This window comes from Equus caballus, chromosome 2 (assembly GCF_041296265.1).
Source record: "Equus caballus isolate H_3958 breed thoroughbred chromosome 2, TB-T2T, whole genome shotgun sequence".
In the NCBI taxonomy this organism is placed as follows: domain Eukaryota; kingdom Metazoa; phylum Chordata; class Mammalia; order Perissodactyla; family Equidae; genus Equus; species Equus caballus.
In genome coordinates this window covers 114,812,105-114,833,491 of record NC_091685.1, presented here as the reverse complement: position 1 = coordinate 114,833,491, position 21,387 = coordinate 114,812,105, and the positions used below count along the sequence as shown (strand labels likewise).

The 21,387-nt window shown below is 36.6% G+C and overlaps 1 protein-coding gene across 2 annotated transcripts in view; it reads left to right on the top strand.

Annotated features, from left to right (window-relative positions):
• Window positions 1-20,075, top strand: part of NDST3 (N-deacetylase and N-sulfotransferase 3) — a 161,506-nt gene extending 141,431 nt beyond the window's left edge. For both annotated transcript variants that reach the window (XM_005607872.4, XM_023636641.2), the window contains exons 11-14: window positions 1,661-1,831; window positions 3,229-3,338; window positions 12,058-12,160; window positions 17,310-20,075. In XM_005607872.4, the coding sequence (XP_005607929.1) occupies window positions 1,661-1,831; window positions 3,229-3,338; window positions 12,058-12,160; window positions 17,310-17,429 (504 nt within the window). In that variant the 3' untranslated portion in view covers window positions 17,430-20,075. The remainder of the gene's footprint in view (window positions 1-1,660; window positions 1,832-3,228; window positions 3,339-12,057; window positions 12,161-17,309) is intronic.
• Window positions 20,076-21,387: the final 1,312 nt, after the last annotated feature.

Below are 21,387 nucleotides of genomic sequence, written 5' to 3'. Positions count from 1 at the left end.
TTCCCTAAAGAAGGGAGGATTTGTAAGGAGAGAAATTTAGGTAAAATTAAAATGGAGTGTTTTGATAAGCAGGGCTATGTGTAAGGGGGTTATCAGCAGGTCAGGGCTGAAAAGCAGATTGAGGGTCTTATTTCCTTGGAAACTATAAAGTTAAGATGAATGTGGAATGTTGCATCCAAAAACCCCTTATCTGAGACTCCGCACCCGGGTTGGCAATAGGGCTCCTTCTCTGTAGTGAAGTTACTCGCATAGCTCGGATCCTCCAGGTAAGAGTGGGAGGTTCTGTTCTCACTGACAGGATTTCAAACAGCTAAATTCCTGACAATCTATGATATTGAGAACAAAGTTTCTCAGCACTGGGTCCTTTTGTTATTTAACAAAAGCAGCTTTTCCAGGTTTACAAGAGGAAGAGCAGATTGTCAGGAAAGGTTTTGTGGCCAGGACAGACTAGAGAAAGGTCATATAAAGCAGATGAGTCTTGGAAGGGCACGTTGAGAATTGTCTGCATTATAGGGAGTGAGACATCCTGGAAAGCTGAGGTCCACAATTCCACACTAATCATTCATGCCAGACTCCTAGAGCCATATTTTAAATCAAAATATACAGCCAATTGCAAATTGACTGATTTGATTTTGCGCCTTTTACCTTTTCCACTGGGTATCTGCAGAAAAGAGAAATAAGCCTTAATTGACTCAAAGAGAAAGAAGAAAATTGGAGCTTGGCAACCACTCAGCCCCTGAAAAATTGAGAATTTCCTGAAAAATGAGGTTTCAAGGCTCCAAGCTAACAAAATGTCCTAAATATTACAAATAAATCACCCCGCAGTGGTCAAATGCAGGCCTTAACAAAGTCTAGTAGAATTGTTAGTACAGTAATTTGAATCTCAATTGCAGCAAATTTGCTATTCAACTAGACATGGTAAACAGCCACAAATCCACCGCTAAGCCTGAATATTTATTGGACAATTTAGGGAAAAGGTGATTTCCTCAAACTCAGGGGCCTGAGCCGGAGCCATTAGGAAACACTTTCCTGTTTGGATTGCTGCTTTCTGCATTTTCTGTACAATAAATGATTCTGATTCATCACAAAGGTTACCATTAGGTAAAATAATCTTGGCTTTTAGATGCTAGGTAGTGTATGAGAAAAGCTGTGAATTTCGGATAATGTACATGTCCAAGTTTTCAGTAGTTTCGCCATTTAAATAGCCAACAGGGCTTTTCTATCTAAAACTGCATTACTAGATGGAGCAAAACCATGTGGCAGAACTAGTAGAGTGCTTTTGCATTATGGATACTCACTGGACATGATAAATGGTTTGCTTATGGGCTGAAAAGGGGGCATTAATGCAACTTTCAAAAGTTTACTTTCAGCATAAAATATATACACAAAGGAAACAACTCAGTAAAGTGGGTTAAGGAATCCTATCAATAGGAATTCAGCCTCTACCAAATAAGTTCTCGAAAATATACTCTCATCAGCATCATAACTTTATATCCCTTGCTTCAAGCAAACATTTTCATCCTTTATTAACTGCAAAACAAATAACTCTCCAGCAGCAAGGCACTCCTTCCTTTAGCTTTGAGACTTGTCACAGAGATTGGTTTTTAATTATTGATGCCTATGATTCACGTTGGTTTAATTATCCACCTTTTCATCACAGCATCAGCGATCACATGAAGACCCCGCAGCTCTGAAGTTTAGCTTCTACGATGTCATCTCAGCCGGGCCCCGTGCACCCTCCGAGCTCAGAGCCTTGCAGAAGAGATGTTTGGTCCCAGGGTGGTATGCCAGCCACATCGAGAGATGGCTTGTGTATTTCCCCCCGTTTCAGGTATTGGGCAATAAGAATTTACATCATGTTACAATCCCATTAAGTTGATGACTTTGCCTCTAGGATAGAGGAGATTTTTACTCATTAAAACATTACTAGCTTGTACTCTTTAGTTGTAAATACTGAGACTGTGGCAAAGAATAATAGATAGGCAGAGGTAGAAAAACTGTTTAATTTTCTTTCTAAAAGTCTTTCAGGATAATTCTCCCTGCTCTAGTTTCTAGTGTGCACGTGTCCCGATTGTAAAGAGCTTCAGCAGCTTCATATCCTGATTCTTGTTCTGAGAATAGAGCTTCAGAACCTCTTAGCCAAACAAGGCAAATATTGTTTTGCTTAAGTGCCATTATTTCCCTTTGAACCACCTTGCTGAATTTTTCATAAGTCCTATGTTTTTCTTGGCTTCCTTGCTTCTCTTTTTTGTCTGGCGTCAACCTCGTTTACGAAATCAGGCCCTACATCGAATTGCATACAGTTGTGCGGTCACCTCAGACAGGGTATATCATGTGTGTCTAGAACTGTGCCTTCCAATATGATAGCTCTTATGACATGTGGCTATTTAAATTTATATTAAAATTATATAAAATTAAAAATTCAGTTCCTCAGTCACATTAGCCACATTTCAAATGCTCAGTGTCCACCTGTTTGTTAGACACCAGAGCTGTGGCACATGGCCATTGTCAGAGAAAGTCCCGTTGAACGATGCTGGTCTGGATTAACTAGAAACATTGGAGAAGAGGTGTGAGCAAGAGTTACCCTGCACTTCGTGGCCCTCCATCATTGTCTCTTGTCGTTTTGTCTTGCTGGGTCCACCCTACTCGCTCACCAGAGTAACAAGCAAATTCTTTCCCTTAGTCTTTGGAGGAACTTCTGTCCACAATCATGTTCTCTAGGAGACTTATCTTTTTCTCCAAATAGATTATCAAAGTATTTCTTAAAACTTTACGGTGCTACCCCTTTAAATGGAACTGTGGAGAATGACGCGTCCTCTGTCTCATTACAGCTGGTCTTATTATAACCATTTTTCTTTTCTACAGTGCTCCCTCCCAGCTTGAATGATGGAATCATTCTTTTGTCTGTTTTTAAACTTGGTTTCCATTTGTAATTTTCTAGTCACATTTCTTAAGCTGTCTTGGTCCCTGCAAATGACTTTTTTGTTTTCATAGTGTTTGCAGGACTTCTCAGATTACAAAGCATGAGTGCATTAAATTAGTGTGACTTATTTCTTGTTCTAGGTCGTTAAGGAGGATGGCCTGGTTAAGTCTAACAACAATGCATGCAAATCCCCTCAGCACAGTGTCTCTCCCTGAATAAATTCAGAGTGCATAAATTTTTTATTGTACAGTTACATGACTTTTTTCAATGTGCATTGTCTTTTTTTAATTTCTTTGGTAATTTAGTTGCTAATTATCGACGGGCAACAGCTAAGAACTGATCCTGCTACAGTGATGGATGAAGTACAGAAGTTTCTAGGAGTCTCTCCTCATTATAATTATTCAGAAGCTTTAACGTAAGTTTATATTCTAATTAATTTATTGAAGTTTCAGCAGACAGCTAGTTTTAAAGAAATTGTAGTTTGGTGATGCAACTCTTGAGTTAGCCGTTCCTTATAGACTGGTTATTTTCCAGTTTGACGTTAACTACTTGGAAAAGAACATTTCAACAGTGTGGCAAAGAAATGTCCTAAGCCTTCTGTTGATTTCTAAGTATGAGAGATTTCCCCTGGAAGGAAAGTAGAGAAACAGCTATAAATCTCAAAACCAATGACTAACCTTAAAAGAGGCTGCTTAAAATAAGTTGGTAAGTGCTAAGCCTATTTAACAGACAATACTGGGACCTCTTAGAAATATAAAGAGGTGATTAACTAGGTGGTTTCTGAATTCACACCTCTCTCTTTTGTGCAGTGTCCAAAAACAATGCCATACAGCAAGAAATAGCCCAATAGGTGACTGAAACTCTTACACATACTTCCATTTTTTGCTTCTTTGTCTTTCCCCACTGCATGCTGACCTTGTCACCTAACCTTCAGAGGCCTCAGCGCTTACAGCTCTGGTTTGGTTTTCTTTTGTTGGTTCCTTCTGATTTTCTTAGGTAGTTGACTCCATCTGGGCTGGGACTAGGGTGAGGCAAGAGAGGCACTAGGATTTAAGGAGGACTCACGTTCAGGCATTTGCACAGCAGTGAGTGCCTCCTTAAATCTCGCTCCCCAGGTACCTCTCACCTCACCTTAATCCTGACTCTGGACTTCACTCAGCACTACACTCATGATGGTTGGCAATCAGATTTATGAGGGTTGTGTTTGTTCCTATTTCACATGCCAAGAGCAACTGCAAGATGCTGAGTTGGATGAGCCCTGGACCTGACTCTCACTATAATATTTATATTTTTTAATTTTAGAGTTCATAGACTGAGCCTTAAAGAAACTGATAAAGACTGTATTATGGAATTCTTCCATTGTGTTTGTCAATATGAAGCTCAGTTCTGTAGATCAACTGATTTTCTCTTTTCATTGTATTCTGTATTCTGTAGCAATTTAGAGAGTGAGAGGCAGGATTCATTTACCTTTCGGCATCCCTTACAGTAAAAGATTGGCAGAAAAACACCTCTGCTTACATCTTGCACAAATCATATGTAGAGATACAGATAAGAGAGGCATTTTGGTTTGGAGGACGAAGGAGTAGGTGGAACTGGAGTTTTGAGCTTCCTTCCTAAGAGTCATTTCCTTGGTTGTTCCTACTAAACTTCTGACCTCTGTTTTCTATACTACGAATGCTATGGGAGCTTCAGAGAGCTTAGTTCTAGTCCTAACACCGACACTAGCCTCAGGTATTTAACTTTCAGCTTGACCTCAGAGAAAGCTGGGCGATTTTAGTTTGCAGTTAGAAATTCAGGTCCACTCTCTACTTTATATCTTTTTAAGTATCTCTTAGAAAAGAAAGCTTTTATTTTCTAAACAGTTTTCTATTTCAAGTTGGCTTATCTGTGGGTCTTTTTTTATACGGTATATAGCACAGCATTGTATTTCAGAAAAGGGAAGTGGAGTGTTCCATAAAGACATAATCTCTTTTTCTTACGGAATGATCCTTGACCTGCATGCTGTGTATTTGTCCTCTGTGCATCCAGCTCAGCAGCAAGCTTTTTATTCACCTCCACTGTCGAGAAAAGGGAGTGTAAACGTAAGAGAAGTAACATTGAAGGAGCGCACTGTTTACAAAGAACTGTGGGGCACTTTGCACGTGGGATGGATCTGGCTACAATTACCTGTTATATGATTCTCTAGCCTGCCTGGGGGCTCAGTGGGTGAAGTAGCAAGATAAGATATGTGTAGTCTCTGAAACCACAGCTTCTGGTCCAGCAGGGCTGCCCAAGCTCTCATCCTGCTGCTACAGATAATGTACTGCCATTCAGTTTCTTTTTATATTTTCTTGTCAATCATCAGTTGGCCTGACACACCTTGTAAAAACCAGCAGTGTACCTGTTGTAGAATATTTGGAATTTCATGTCCTTGTCTTAGGTCTAAATTGGTCTAAACCCCCCTTCACCCATGCCCTTTGCAGATGTTCTGAATCATAATTTAGTTACTCTTGTTAAAGTAACTATACTTATAAGTTGCTTCTATGGTGCTCTGGACATGTTGGGGATGACTGGGGGTACAAAATGTATGTTCTCTGGAATGTCCTTTATTGCTTCATATTTTTCCTGCTAGTGATAGTGAAGTATCTCTTTGGAACTTAAAAAAATTCACTTCGACTCCTCTAAGGATGTACTGAACTGCAAACAGATATGAATTCTCAACTAACCACATAAATCCAGTGCTTTGCACACAGTAGAATAAATGAATAAAACTAGGTCTATACAAAGCTTTTACCCTCCAATCTTGGCATGAAATAGTACTCCAATTTAAGAGATCTATAGACTGATTACCTTCAATATTAAAAAAAAAAAATTCTAATTTCAAACTATTTTCAAGAAAAATGGCAATAAGTTTCCATTGATGAGTGTTATTTATTCCTTTTTACAATCGCTAAAGAAAGTATTCAAGACTTCCAAATTTCATACAGTCATTGGATAGTCTATATAGTCTTAAAATGACTTAGTATTGTCATCATGGATTTTAAGTGACATACTGAATATGTAAAAAAAATCTGTTTTTCTTAGTGAGTGTGGGTGTGATTTGAAATAAGCCAGTATAAACTTTAAACAATATAAATGGGAAATTTCCCAATTGAGTAAATTAGCATTTTACAGTTCTTGTTCAACATAACCTTAATCCCTAAATTATAAATAGGATTGATATACTGACATTATTTTAGCTTTTATGTTATGTGTTATATAGTGTTTTAAAGCTGACTAATCATTCGAGAGAAAGCAGGAAAAATAATGCTTAGCATGGAATCGTGCTAATTTGTATAAACTAAAGTGAAAAATATAAACTTTTAATTTTTCCATGAGTACATCCATTCACAATTATACCTAGCCATCAGTGACCATGACAGGATCCTTCACACTTAGAAATACTGGTTAGTTAAATACCTGAACCTAACATCTTTATTTCTCAGTCACTTAACCTGTTTGTTAACATGAATGAAACCAGACTGAGTTACATGAATTTTTATTACTAAATTACTGTGAAAACTTCAGTAAATGGACAGCATGGATTTGAAGGCCAGGGGTTGAACAAAGATTGAGTGTTTCTTTAGTTTTCTTCTGAGGACGGTGCTTACTAAGTCATCAAGAGCTGAATCTGCTTCAGAATTCACAAGAACTTCAATTGCTTCTAATATCACTTCCCTGGCAATCAAATTTACATTGCCCAGGAACTCTTTCCCATCCCCATTTTAGATGAGTTGGAATGAAAATGTGCCACACTGAAATGTTTTTAGTGGCAAAAAATGGCAGCCAGAGTAGCTAAAATTTGTTGGTTCTGTAGATGACCTGTGAAGGGGCACCTAGAAATGTTAAGTCCAGTAAGGAAAAAAAAAGGTCTATTCCAATTTCTTATGATGAATTTGTTTTTAAAAGTGGTTGTAACATTTCAAAATCAGTATATATTCATATGTTCTAAGTATTTTACATACATTATATGCTTCATAACAACACTATGTGACAGGTACTATTAGCTCTATTTTTCAGCTAAAAACACTGGGGCACAGAAAAGCTAAGCCAAAAGTCACTCAGCAAGTAAAATTGAGGAGGCAGGATTGAAACTCACTCAGTCCTCTGGAGCCTACACCGCCAATCTCTTAAGCTCTTCAAATTGGCACAAGATGTTAGAACCAGACAAAAATAATACTGTGAATTTTTACTAATGAATAGTATATCAACAGGAAGTACTTCCTTTAAAAAACTGAAACCTTAAAATGAGCTTTTTAAGTTGTTTCAGACTTTATTACAAAAAGAATCTAACTCCATAACACACTGTCACTTTGCATAATAAATATGTAATCATAGTGATATGCAAATTAAAACCACATTGAAATACCACTAGAATGGCTAGAATCCAAAAGACAATACCAAATGTTGGCAAGAATGTAGAGAAACTGGAACTCTCATATATGGCTGATGGTAATGTATAACACATGGCCACTTTGGAAGAGCGGATTTGCAGTTGCTTAAAAATTAAACAGAAGCTTCACAAACAGTCCAGTTCCACTCCAAGAGAAATGAAAACCTATGTCCATTTGTTCGTGGCTGCATTATTCATAGTAGCCAAAAACTGGAACCAAGCAAAATGTTCAGCTGGTAAATGGATTAACAATATTTGGCACAGTCACACCAGTGAAAAAAGGAAATGTCCAGAAGAGACAAATTTAGAGACAGAAAGCAGATCAGTTCTTGCCGGGGGCCAGGGGTGACAGCAAGGATTGACTGCAATGGGCTCTAAGGGATTTTGGGGGAATGAAATCTTCAAAAACTGTGGTGACAGTTATAGCACTATATAAATTTGCTACAAATCATTGAATTGTACACTTACAATGGGTATTATGACATGTAAATTATACCTCATAAAAGCTGTTACAAATACAATGTATACCAGTAAATTGGTTCATTAAATCATAAAAATACGTTTGCAGAGAGGGAAGTGAGAAAAACAACTTCTGTGCTTGTCGCATATTAGTAACACCTAAATGATGGTGTTTTGGTTTTGAAATTTATCTGCACTGTTTGCAATTCAGTATTCTCCCATGGAAACATCATTTCAATTTAAAGGCATTTCAACCATATTTGAAACTTCTAAGTATAATCTGAATGTTCCCTAGCATTCACCTGCCCAAGGGTAAAATTAAAGTCACATTTTCATTAATATAGAAATGTTACCAGTTGGAGGCTAAATCATTGGAGAATCCTGATTGCCCGTGCCCACGCGTCTCTTCCAGTTATTTCTAGACAGCCCCAGGTGATATTCCACACAAGCTGAAGAATCAGTCCATTCTTGTTTTACTCTTTAATTCAACAAAGTTTTATTGAATGACTATGTGCATGCATCTGGGGACACAGTGATAAACAAAGTATCCTACTTCCAGAAAGGGGGAGCCATAGAGAGACACTAAACAACCCATATGATTTCTTCCAAAACATTCACTTCCTAAAAGCCTTTGAAGGAGGGTCCAAGCCACAACTAGTACCTACACGAAATGACTAGCTGCCAGTGCCTACTTGAAAAGGTTTCCTTGACGCTCCACCAGATGTTAGTAGTACTGATGCTAATCTTCAGAGGGACACTGCTGATATTCCAAACAGATGTAGGCAGATCTTTTTTCATCTCCTGTCAAGCTTTTTCACTTGAGCTCTCAAATAGCATTGCTGTGTCATCACTCACAAGGTCCTTCATCAACATCAGTCCCTTCACGTTCTACCGCAAGCCACCTGGAAATTTATAAACATGGTCTCTCTTCTATCTTCCTCTCCTTTTCATTTCCACTCCTACACACTTGCACCAGTGCCTAGGAACCTATGCATACCGATGCCTGGGCTAGGTGCACACATTTTTTTCTCATGTCCCAGCATGACAGCCTGCTGCATAAGATGACATCAGTTAGCAGAGAGGAAAGAAAAACCTATTTTTCTTCTGATTTTTAATTTTAACATGTGAAGTTCAATGTTTCTTAAAAAACAATTCTGTGAGAAGGATGCTCATTTTACCATAAGGCTTCTGTATGTTCCAGACATGTATCTATAGTTAGGTGTATAGTTAGCAAAAATAATAATAATGATAATAGTTGGTCTGAATTTTGATCACTTAAATACCTAAAATGAGTCAGGATTCACTTGTGGAAATTGCTAATAAAATGTTAATGAAAAATTTTACATCAATAGCAGACTTCTAGAAATGTTACTGTATTATAGCTTCCCAGCTTTCATATACAGATGATTTAAATAACAGTCTTCATTAATGCTCTCCTTTCTTGTACCTCTGAATATGGAACAAATTTATTCAGTTACCTTACTGATTCAAACAAGAATATAAACAACATGAAGATATTTCACGTTGTGTCCTGATCTCACACAATTGCTTTAATAATGATGAGAAACGGGTTTTACATAAGTGGGAGGTGAGTAATATTTCAGTGTCTCTAGTACACAAAGCAGTACAGAGGCAAAAATCAAGGTTTGCTTTCTTTTCATAAGGCCATAGTTATAGACTCTACAAGATTAGCTACATAAAGACTACCTTCCATATCACACTCTCCAAATACACACACACATTCAACCACAGTATAATTTTAAATCAGCTTTATTGATGTATAATTTACATGTAATAAAATCCACCCATTTTAATTCTACAGTGTGATGAATTTTGACAAACATGTACAGTGGTATATGCCACCACAATTAAGATGTAAAACATTTCCATTAATCCAAAAAGTTTCCTCACGCACCTTTGCAGTCAATTCTTTCTCCTCACCCCTGATCCCTAGCAACCACTGATCTACTGTCTTTCACTTAGCATAATCCTTTCGAGATACTTCCATGTTGTTACATCTATCAGTAATTAGTTCTTCTTTATTGTTGAGTAATACTCCATTTTATGGTATACCACAATTTATCTTTTCACCAGTTGATGGACAGGGTTGTTTCCATTTGGGGGCTACTATGAACATCTGTGTACAGATCTTTGTGTGGATATATATTTTCATTTCTCTGGGGTAAATATCCAGAAATGGGGTTGATATGTCATATAGTAATTATGTATCTAACTTTATAAGAAATTTTCCAAACTGGCTCTAGTATTTTTAATTTCTACAAACAAGGTATAACAGTTCTAGTTGTTCTGCATCTTTGCCAACACTTGGTATTGGTCTTTTTAAATTTAGTCATTTTTGCGAGTGTGTAGTGTTATTTTATTTGTGATTTTAATTTGCATTTCCTTAATGACTAATGATGTTGAGCAAATTTTAGTTTGTTAATTGGTCATTCACATATGTTTTTTGATGAAGTGTCTGTTCCAATCTTTTACTCAATTTTTATTGGTATTATCATCTTCTTATTGAGTTGTATATTCTGAATATAAGTCCTTTATTAGATACATTTTACAAATATTTTCACCCAATCTGTGGCTTCCTTTTTCATTTTCTCTAAATGTTTTAGAAAAGCAAAAATTTTAAATTTTGATGTATTCAAAAAAAATTATCATTATTCTTCTTTTATCATTCATCCTAAGAAATCTTTGCCTAACCCAAGGTTACAAAAATTTTCTATGTGTCTTTTCCTATGTTTATTTCCAGAATTTTTCCAGTTTTAGTTCTTAGGTTTAGGTCTATGATCCATTTCAAGTTAATTTCTTATATACAGTGTGAGTTAAGGGTCAATATTCATATTTTCCATATAGATATCCAGTTTTTCCAGTTCAATTTGTTTAAAAGACTGTCCTTTCCCATTGCATTACCTTGGCATCTGTTTTTGAAAGTCAGTTGACTGTAGATGTGTTGATCTATTTCTGGACTGTTTTCTTCCACTGATCCACTGGTGCCAGTACCACACAGCCTTGATTACTGTAGCATTACAGTAAAGTTTTGTAGTTTTCAGTGTTCAGATCTTGCATATATTTTATGTTAAATTTATCCTTAAGTATTTCATGTTTTTATGCTAATTTAAGTGTTTTTATTTAAATTTCCAATTGTTCATTGTTCACATAATTTTAAGAACAAGTTGGAAGCAGTGTTCTGAGAAGTAGTATGGATTAAAGACAAAAGGAAAAAGTGGCCCTAAGTGATAATTATTTCTAATGAAGAAGAAATTATAGCAATAGAACCATTGAGTGACAAAAACAATGTGAAAGAAATATCATTGCTGACTATTGCATTCACTTTTATATTCAAGCATGAAATTACTATTTATTCATAATGAATGATAATGCAAAACATACCCAGAGACAAGCAAAGACGGAAAGGCCCTGGACCAGAGTCAGGGGGCCTAGACTTGAGTCATGACCTGTGTACTGAAAAAGTATACAGTCCAAGATAAATAAATCCTGACAAACATTTCCTTCTTTTTCATTTTTTAATCAACTGACATTTGTTGAGCATTCACAAAGAGCCAAAGGCTATGGTAAGTACCATAAAACAGAAGAATCCTACATGCCATATCATTAAGAGGTTATAGTGAAAACTCAAGTGAGAAAGAGTTATATGAAATATTTTGGTAAACTAAAATATAAATTTAATGTGCTACTATTTTGATTATAATTATGCCATGAAAATCCACATTTATAGGTGCTGTTACTTTAATGCACAGCTCATCCCAAAATAAGGAAGTGGCTCTAGAAAAAAATTTAATGGATTATAGCTAAAGAACCCTAAAATTAATCACTATATGACACACCAACCCTTTCTCTTCCATTACCCTGTAATTGTATGGTACAAGTACTATGTAAATCCATCCATATGGATGAAGCCTGAATTATCACTTTTAAACCCTACAAAGGCAAAGAATGGGCTTGAAATTTATAAAATTTTTCCTTCCAGATGAAGGAGGTAGGCTTATTAATTTCTATTAATAGGAGACCTTCTGCTGACAATTTTTCTATTAGGAATCTGGCAAACTCACAAATATGACAGATGGACTGAGAATTCAGAAGTATGCCAAAAGACTTTATGCAAATGATATAGTCAAAAAATATGCCAGTTTCCCTGGTTATAGATTAATATCCAAATAAAAATATTCATGTTTTTAGTCATTATATCTTACAAATTGCTTGAAAAATACTTTTTTTTATTTTTTATTTTTAGGTTTGATTCTCATAAAGGTTTTTGGTGTCAGTTACTGGAAGAAGGTAAAACAAAATGCCTTGGAAAGAGCAAAGGAAGAAAATACCCTCCAATGGATCCTGATGTAAGCACAGAGCTTAAAAATACAAACTAAATAAGCAAAATGATAAATAATATATCTATTTTCTTAGAAAAGTGGTTAAAATCAAAATTCAGCCTTTCTACAGACAAAAAGTGACATTTAGATTTCAATGCATCCAGCTTGCTTGTTTTGATTTTTCCAATGATATACTGCCTGTCATGCAAGAATAAAAGAAAACAATAGAATTTGCCATTTTGAATCAGAACAAAGAAGGCAACATCTCATTCCAAAAAGAATGATACGTTCACAGAAATGTTAGCACTAAAAATGTTAACTGGGACCCAGACAGGAAATATATGTTGATATATATTGGATTTCAATGGAAATTGAAAACAGGGCCAAAAGAGTTCTTTTCCTTTTTTTTTACTAAGTTACTCTATAGTAGCAAGTGTGGCCTGCATAATAATATTAATTACCTGTACACTAAGCTTCAAACTGTTAATATGCTAATAAGATGAAACAATGAATATACTTCCTCAATGTTTAACACACCAGCAGATAATTCAGGCTTTGGAGAATGGAGACGCCCAGACGTTGTGGTATGTATGGAGCACCTCGTGTCCACCTTGTTCTGAATAGTGCCATGGCAGTCACTCAACGCTGCAGTTTTCTCAGTGTGTAGACCCTATATTTTTACCTTAATGCTTATTTCACTATATTAAAATTTATTAATATTATTTTGATTTCATAACCAGTTCAGTTAATATGTAGTTTAGACATAAGAATGCAAGTAGATTGATTTTGTAAAAAAAATTTTAAAACTCAGAAATTAAAATATTATTTGAGATTTGTTTTGCCCCAATGTTTAATACATCATGTTAACTAAGAGTCATACAGTGATCTGAGAAGCCTAAGATGGTCTGACCTTATTTGAATACTTTTCAAATACTTGAAGACTTTGAGGACCCTTTTCTATTGCAACCTGCTAGAGACAGGGCCTGTCCTCAGCAAGCTCATAATTAAGTATTCTATCTAAAAGGCATTGTGGGGGTTCTTCCTGTTGCTTTGATAGACAAATTACATTCTCAGAATTCCAGTTTTCTTTGGCTGATTGTTAAAACATACCTTCAGAGCAGTATGAAAACAATCCTCACACATTAACAGAAGCAATTTCAAGAGCAAATTCCATAGTATTTTGAGAAAGTAATATAAAATATATCATTTTTATTTATGTCAAAGCTATTTCTCTATATTTATTAAAACTAAAACATTTAAAAGATACTGTAGAACATCTTTCTTAGCATTTCATTTTATTCCTATCAAAGACAGACACACTGAGACATAATATTAAATTTGGTGGTAGAGAAAGATAAGAAAAACATAACTTTTCATGATATCAATATTTCTATCTCTCTCAAGAAGGTCACGTGCAATACATTACTAAGATCCTTTTTTCACTTAGACACTTCTGACACCAAATGTGTGGGTTTTTCCATGCCCAGCAATCCTCCAATTTCCTGCAGATACCAACCAGGTGTCCTAGAATTTAATTCAATCCTGACGCTAACTACCCAGAGTTAGCGCAGACCCCGTAGGTTAAGGGCCCAGTCCTATAAGACTCCCCGGCTCCCCGCCCTGGCCCCGCTTCAGACACCAATAGCAAGTGGGGTTCCTCGGTTACTCACACTGCTGTCTAACTTGGCTACACATCGGGGGTTCCCACAACCCCCTCCTCAGGTTTTATAGTTTGCTATAACGGTTCACAGAACCCAGGGAAACACTTTACTTCTTATTATTATAAAGGATACAGATGAACAGCCAGATGAAGAGGTCCATAGGACTAGGTCTGGAAGGGTCCTGAGCACAGGAGCTTCTCTCCCTGAGGAGGTTGAGGTGTATCACCCTCCCGCCACATGGATGCATTTACCAACCCTGAATCTCTCCAAATCTCTTCATTTAAGGTTTTCATGGAGGTTCCAGTACGTAGGCATGACTGATTGAATCATTGGCCATTGGTGACTAACTCAATCCCCAGTCCCTTTCCGTTCCCACGAGGCTAGAGGGTGGGGATGAAAGTTCCAACTCTCCAATCATGTTTGGGTCCTCTAGCAACTAGCCCCCATCTGAAGCTAACTCAGGTCCCACCAAGAGTCATTTTATTAGCATAAACTCGAGTATGTTTTAAAGGGGCTTCTTATAAATAACAAAAGACACTCTTGTCATTCCTATCACTCAGGAAATTACAAGGGTTTTAGGAGCTCTGTGCCAGGAACCAGAGATGAAAACCAAATATATATTTCTCACTATGTCACACTATCATATACACACTAGGTTTATTTGAGGGAGTAGACTGGCTGATTTTGTGCAAATAGTGTCCAGAGAGGAGATAAAAGTAAAGGAGGCTTCACAGAGGGAATGGAAACACAGAAGTGTAGAATGGATTAGAGTAGGCAGTCCTGTCACCACTTTGCTTGCTTCTCCTACTGCAGAAAAATGCCAGTACCTTTCCTCACGACAATCACCAAAACATCAAGGATGCATCTGATCCTGGTAAATTAAGAATGTTGTTGGTCTGCTTCCACTTGACTTTTTTTATCAACATATATTGTAGGAAAGGAATAAAAATGACATTTTAAATGAACACCACTGAATCAATTATCTCCCCAAATCAAAAGTATATAATAGATCCTTTAGTTTAATAATGGGCCAATAAACAACCTGATGCTGAATTTATTATATGATTCCTTCTTTTTATCATATTTTTATATTATAAAAGTGTGTATTCTTATTATCCCCTCTTACTATACTATTTCACATGAGTATGCATGAAGTAATCAGACTACATTGGCATACATTAGCATATATCCTATTTGTGATCTGACCATCTAAAATATTCCCCCTTCTGAATGATCATCAGATAACACCATATGCACAATAAAGCTTGCATACCACCAAGTTCTGTCCTAGTAACTTTTAGCCTGAACACATTAGACTCGTACAACTAGGACATGTTGTACTTTGCAAATCTCATATCAGTTATCTTGCCATAAGGAGGGAGCAGAGCAACAAAAGGAAGGGGCCTTGACTATGGGGACGTGATTATGGGGACATGATTATGGGGACAGTCGTCCTCCCTCATCTGCAGGTGATACATTCGAAGACCCCCAGTGGATGCCTGAAATAGCAGACAGTACCAAACCCTATTTATACTATATGTTTTCCTACAAGTACATATCTGTGATAAAGTTTAATTTATAAATTAGTCATGGTAAGAGATTAAGAACAATAACTAATAATAAAATAGAACAGCTTTTAACAATATACTGTAATAAAAGATATGTAAATATGGTCTCTCTCAAAATATCTTATTGTACTGTACTCACCCTTCTTGTGATGATGCAAAATAATACAATGCCTGTGTGATGAGATGAAGTGAAGTGAGGTGAATGACATAAAGATTGTGACATAGCGTTAGGCTACTACTGACCTTCTGACCATACATCAGGAGGATCGTCTGCTTCTGGACTGAGGTTGACCACAGGTAACTAAAACCGTGCAAAGAAAACTGCAGATGGAGGGGAAGGGAGGGCTACTGTACACACATCATAGGGCACAGGACAAGGATTTGGCTACAGACAGCCCTGATACAGTCAGGCAAGGTTGAAAACGATGCCCAAAAGGCCAATAAATTGAGGTATGGTTGAGATACTCTTCAGTATCAGGAGGCTCAAGCAAAACTCAAAAGAATAGATAGTAGAAATGGATGCCAGGAGGTTCAATTCTGAAGTTAGTTAAGATAGTTGGATAATCACTTACCATATGGGAAATATTAAGGAGCAAGCTGGCAGGAGCTGGGCAGCCCCAGGCTGCTGTTGTTCCAAGCACAGCTTTAGTCATAAAGAGGACAACACAAAGTGAGATGTGGCGAGAGAGCATGATGGGGAAGTTCAGAAACTCAGACTCTACACAAAGACCTAGGGCTCATCCCTGGATTCTGGCTGTCAGCAAAGGCAGCAGAGAACAATCAGGCTCCCACATGCAGTATCTGGGAAATATAATTTATCTCCACCTTTCCTGGCCTGAGTCTGCCAGCCGGGCCTATCAGTGGCTTTCGAGCTAATGAGTGAGGAAGACCAAAAACAGAGAAATGAGACAGGCTGACACATAAACCACACAAAGGCTTGGGTTCTCCCTTGATCACAGTAACGGTTAGAAGAGAGCACAGATGCTCAGTCTGGGTCCAGTGATCATGATTACTGCACAAATCACTATGCTACATGGAAATTTTCAATACAAAATGAGACTTTATTTTCCTATGGCATTTAAAATGGACTACCAGATATGACATTTAAAAAGAATAGCACGAGGAATTAAATAAAAACTTTTTAAAAGTTCAAGTCAACTAAAAATCTCAGACTAATATAAAACAGGGAGGTACAGACACAGAGGCAGAAATCCCGCCTTCACAGCATTCCTAACGCCGGTCACCCACACTATACATCAGCCCCACCAAATGCCATCTCACAACGCAGCTCTCCCCATTGTTGACTATTTCAATTATTAAAATATTTTTCGTTATTGAAGGGGAATCTACCTCCCTATGAGGCAAGATAGTTTACAAGGTATTCTTCTCCTTCTTGGGTCAATAGTACAAATACACCAGGTTACAGGTCTTCCTCGTTACCTACTGCACTTCTATGTCTCACCACAAGACTGTTCTAGCAGTGAGTATTTTGTATATGCCTCAAAAGATCTAAGAAAATACTACCTTCAGAATCTAAATGTAAATTAATGATGACAGAGGAGTATTTTATGTTATAGATTTACCAAACTAACTCTTTCTTAAAAGCTAGGATGATTTCAATAGAGCATAATATTAGATCCAATTGGTTGCTACAAGTATATTTCTGGCAACTCAATCTAGTTCTTTTAACACTTAATTCTGCAAAATCAAGTAAATTACATGTTTCATACAAAAGTTCTTTCCCTATTAGAAATGGTGTATGTAGTTAGAGTGTGGGTATTGAAGAACAGAGTCACTGTGTTTATATTGTGCTAAAGAGTCTACATGCGTAAAGTAAATTTTGATCCAGGTATGGTATACCTGATACAGATGTAAACATCGTCAAAGTATATGAAGTATAATTGAATAAACAAAATAAGTGTGCTTTTATCTCCCCTCCCACCTTAGAGCAGAGCATTTCTATCGAGCTACTATCGAGACCACAACGTGGACCTCTCAAAGCTGCTGCACAAGCTGGGGCAGCCGCTGCCATCCTGGCTGAGACAGGAGCTGCAGAAGGTGAGATAGCACCGTGAGGGAACTTTGGAGAATCCATCTTCCGCGCAACGCTCACCTTTCCCAAAGCTTCCGGAAGCTACCAAAAGGCTATTTAAAAATATACCTCTTCCAATGAGAAAAAGAACCAAGTCCCTTCCATGTGCTGGCATGTGGATGATCAGGAAAAAAGAAAAACTATCTGTGACTTAACCTTGAGGCCTATGGCCTTTCCCTTAACCCATGTCTGAGCCTGTGGGATTACTGTCGACTACTGTGCACTCGTGTGGAGGTCAATAGCAACCAGTATACATAGCAAACACAAATGCAGAACTGTTCCATTCGTAGTACTATTTACACTTTTATATATCAACTAAGATTGTGTCTCTGTAGATTTTTAGATCACTGTTTGCCTGTACCATGTTTTCTCATTCTTTGATTCTATGAAGTGTCCTACAAAACAACAAGCAAAATAAACATCGCAATGTAGCATAAAATGCCAAAGGCATAACACCCATGAAAAATGCTTGCCAAAATATAAATCCACTGAAGTATTTAGAAAGAATTGTAAATTACAATTTTTGCTAGATATGAGAGTGGAAAAGTTATATATGAGCTTTATCTGCATCCAAAAAAGAGAAAATAAGCGCCATAGGAAAAAAAAAAAAAGTGATTTTTTCATACACATAGTCTAGTGCATTTATGTAAAAATTACTAATTCCTCTATCATAATATAATTGTTATACTGAAAGATATGTTGTAAATCCATTGGATGGTAAATAGAAATGCACTGAGTATTCCAAAACAGTAAATAAATAATATAAAGTATACTGACGAAATCCTCTATAAGGGAGAAATTTAAGGGTCTGAAGATATATCACTGACAACTTATGTCCCCTTTCTGTGAACTGCAGATCTACTCTACTGGTCCTCTGTTTCTACAGAAATGTTTGCAGAGAATCTGAGGTGTGTGTCATCTCCAGAAACAGACTGACTTTAAATGTGAATAACTTTTTCTTTAATGTTCCCCCAAGACAAAACCTATTAAATGAAAACTAAGGACAGTTTCTCTAGATGATGTGTTAGGTTATTTACATTTAAATTATAGAAAAACTACATTTTTCCAGATAGTTCAAAATGAAATTGTGTAATGTAGAGATTTATAACATAAAACAAATTAATATATGATTTTTAACCTGATATTTGCAATGATACTTTTAATATAAGGCAAAAAAAAATAAGCAGGGCAGAGTCCCATTTTTTTAGGATATTTCATACATCACTCTTGTGAAAGACAATAGAACATAGTTAAATTTATGGATTATCTACTAAATTAAATGGAGGAAGTACAAATATGAGCTAGGCATGGTTCATAAATATATTTACACTTAAATTTTAAAGGCTTATACGATTAATAAAGTATTCAAAAAAGAAAAGAATGTCATACTTATTTTCCCGTGTTTATACTTACTTTTTAAATGTATTATACACATAAAAAATTTAACTAGTAAATAAATTCCCTGCTATGATTACATAAGTCTTTATAAAATGTTATCAAAATGTATGATTAGAAACAAAAGATTTGCAAGGAAAATCTATAGCCCAAATATTTTCATTGTCATTATAATGTGTAAAACTAAACTCTATCAATTATTGATTAATTAGAAAACAAATTTTAAGATCCTTCTACTTACTATGAATTTTTTAAATTACATTATAATTATTAATTAAATGTTTTTTAAAGTTTTATGTACCCAAATGATATACCAATTTTTAATCAGCTATTAGCAGAAAGAATTGGGGGGAAAAATAGTTTTCAAGACCCTTGACTGTAAAAGCAAAACCAAAATCATTTGGACAAATACAGTAAACCTCATGCTTCCTGCTGCCGTTTATGAAGCAGCACATGCCCAACACGCTAGGAAAATGAATATAGTCTTTCATCTCCACTAATTTAGGAAAACTGGCTTAAGAGGGTCAAACCCAGTAAGAATAGGCCCCAGCAGTCACATACAGTATCAGGTTTTCGTTTTGGCAACATTTCTACTTGTAAAAGAAAAATGGATACATTTATATTTTAAAGATGAGATGTGCATTTAAACTTCTAAACAAAGCTGCTAATGGCATAATTTTGTCTAGGTAAACTGAGTCAACTGAACAGCTCACCCTTTGAAATAAATGTTAAAAAACATACTGGATGGTTGGATAATAAAAGGAGAAAAATGAAGAGATCACACCAGAATTTACTCATTCACAGTACAGGTATTTGGCTACCTACAGCAGCAAACCTTTGAAAGGATTTTTGACCACTCGATGTATGTTGGAGGCAACACCAAATTCTGGAGCACATGCGTCCTTTCCACATTATATACTCGAGCTGGTTATTAGGCTATTCTGAAAGTGACATAAATACACATGAGAAAGAGTGAGAGAGAATGTGACTTAAAACTAGCTTTGTATAGAATTCCTTTTTCATTGCTTAAAATATGAAACTTCCTCAGGAAGAAATGAATGGTTATTTCAGTGTTTATAGCTATAATAATCTTGTCATTCACATTGAATGAAAATTACTGGAAACATTTTTTTCTCTGAGTTTTTTAAAATAAAAAACCTGGATATAATTCTGATAGTAGCATGGTACCTCATATGTACAACAATAAACTGTGATAAGAAAATGAGGAGTTTGGGCTTGGTGATTTTAGGTAATAAGTAGGTATTTGATTGCTTGTGTTTGCCTGGGGCAGGGTTGGAGGTGGTTATAGAACATACATACGACTAATATAATTCAAAATGGAGAGAGGCAGGGAAAACCTCCAAGTAGGAAATAAGTTGGGTTTTTTTAATGATATAACCTTTCACAGATCCTTCCCCTAACCAATTTTAGTAATTTTTCTTTTTAGTCCTCATAGATGTCAAGAAGCTCCTAGGGTCACTTGTGGGACCCTAGAATAAGAGAAGAAGAGAAACACACAGCTATTAACTTAGACTTGAGAACCCGAATGATTGTTGCATTTCTTATCCCCAGTACTCTGCTCTGCTCCCCACAAGTGGGCCTTCTCTTTAAAACTCTGAAAGCTGTTAGCTAGTCTTAGATGTCTACTAAAAATCTAGCAAAACAATCTCTGCAAAAAGAAGGGGTGGGGGGAGTTAGACATTTATCTACATTTTCACAAACTGCATTTTCTCTATTCCAGGCCCTTTCTTTTCTCGACATGAGATTTTCTCATGTTATAACCCACCCAGCCTGCATGCACCAAATGATTCCCCATAGGCTTGTCTCCCACACACATAGTTCTCCAATCTGGAATACGTCTGACTCCCAATTTTCTATCTAAATATGCCATCCTATGTTCCATCTACTCCGGGACCAACTGGTGACTGGTTAATAAGCCAAACCCATTATATGTTCGTGACTTATAATATTATGCTTTCCATAGATACCAGCACTGCAAGTGCCAGGAGATACATTTTAGCCCCAAGGCTCATTAATGAGGAGCCACAAAACTGCTCAAATATTTCAGGATGAAGGGATTTCTATAATTTCAATTTACACTGTATAGTTGAGTTCTATTCTGCCAAAGCCGACTCTGCTTGGTTACCACCTACAACATAGCTGCTGCCTTCTTCCTGCCCACCCCACCCTCCACGCACACCACCATCCTGAAATAGTTGGCAGTCATGGAAGAGCAATGAATACCTCTGGTGGATAATCCTCAACAAATTATTTCTGTATTGGCTTGAAGTGTCACCTTCTCTCTACTTACTTTACCTAAGAACAGACTAAATTTCATGGGCTCAAGCCATGAATTTGACCTTTGAGGATGAACGCTACAGACAGAATGTAACATTGATTCCATTCCCAAGAAAATCTAGAATCTACTTCAAGTAAGGTTCTCACCTGTGGTGAAGGGTACCTAACAGAATTTGGGGGCCACTTCCCCCCAGCTGGTGCTACTGCTAGTTCTTGCCATTTGTTCTCCTCGATTTGTTG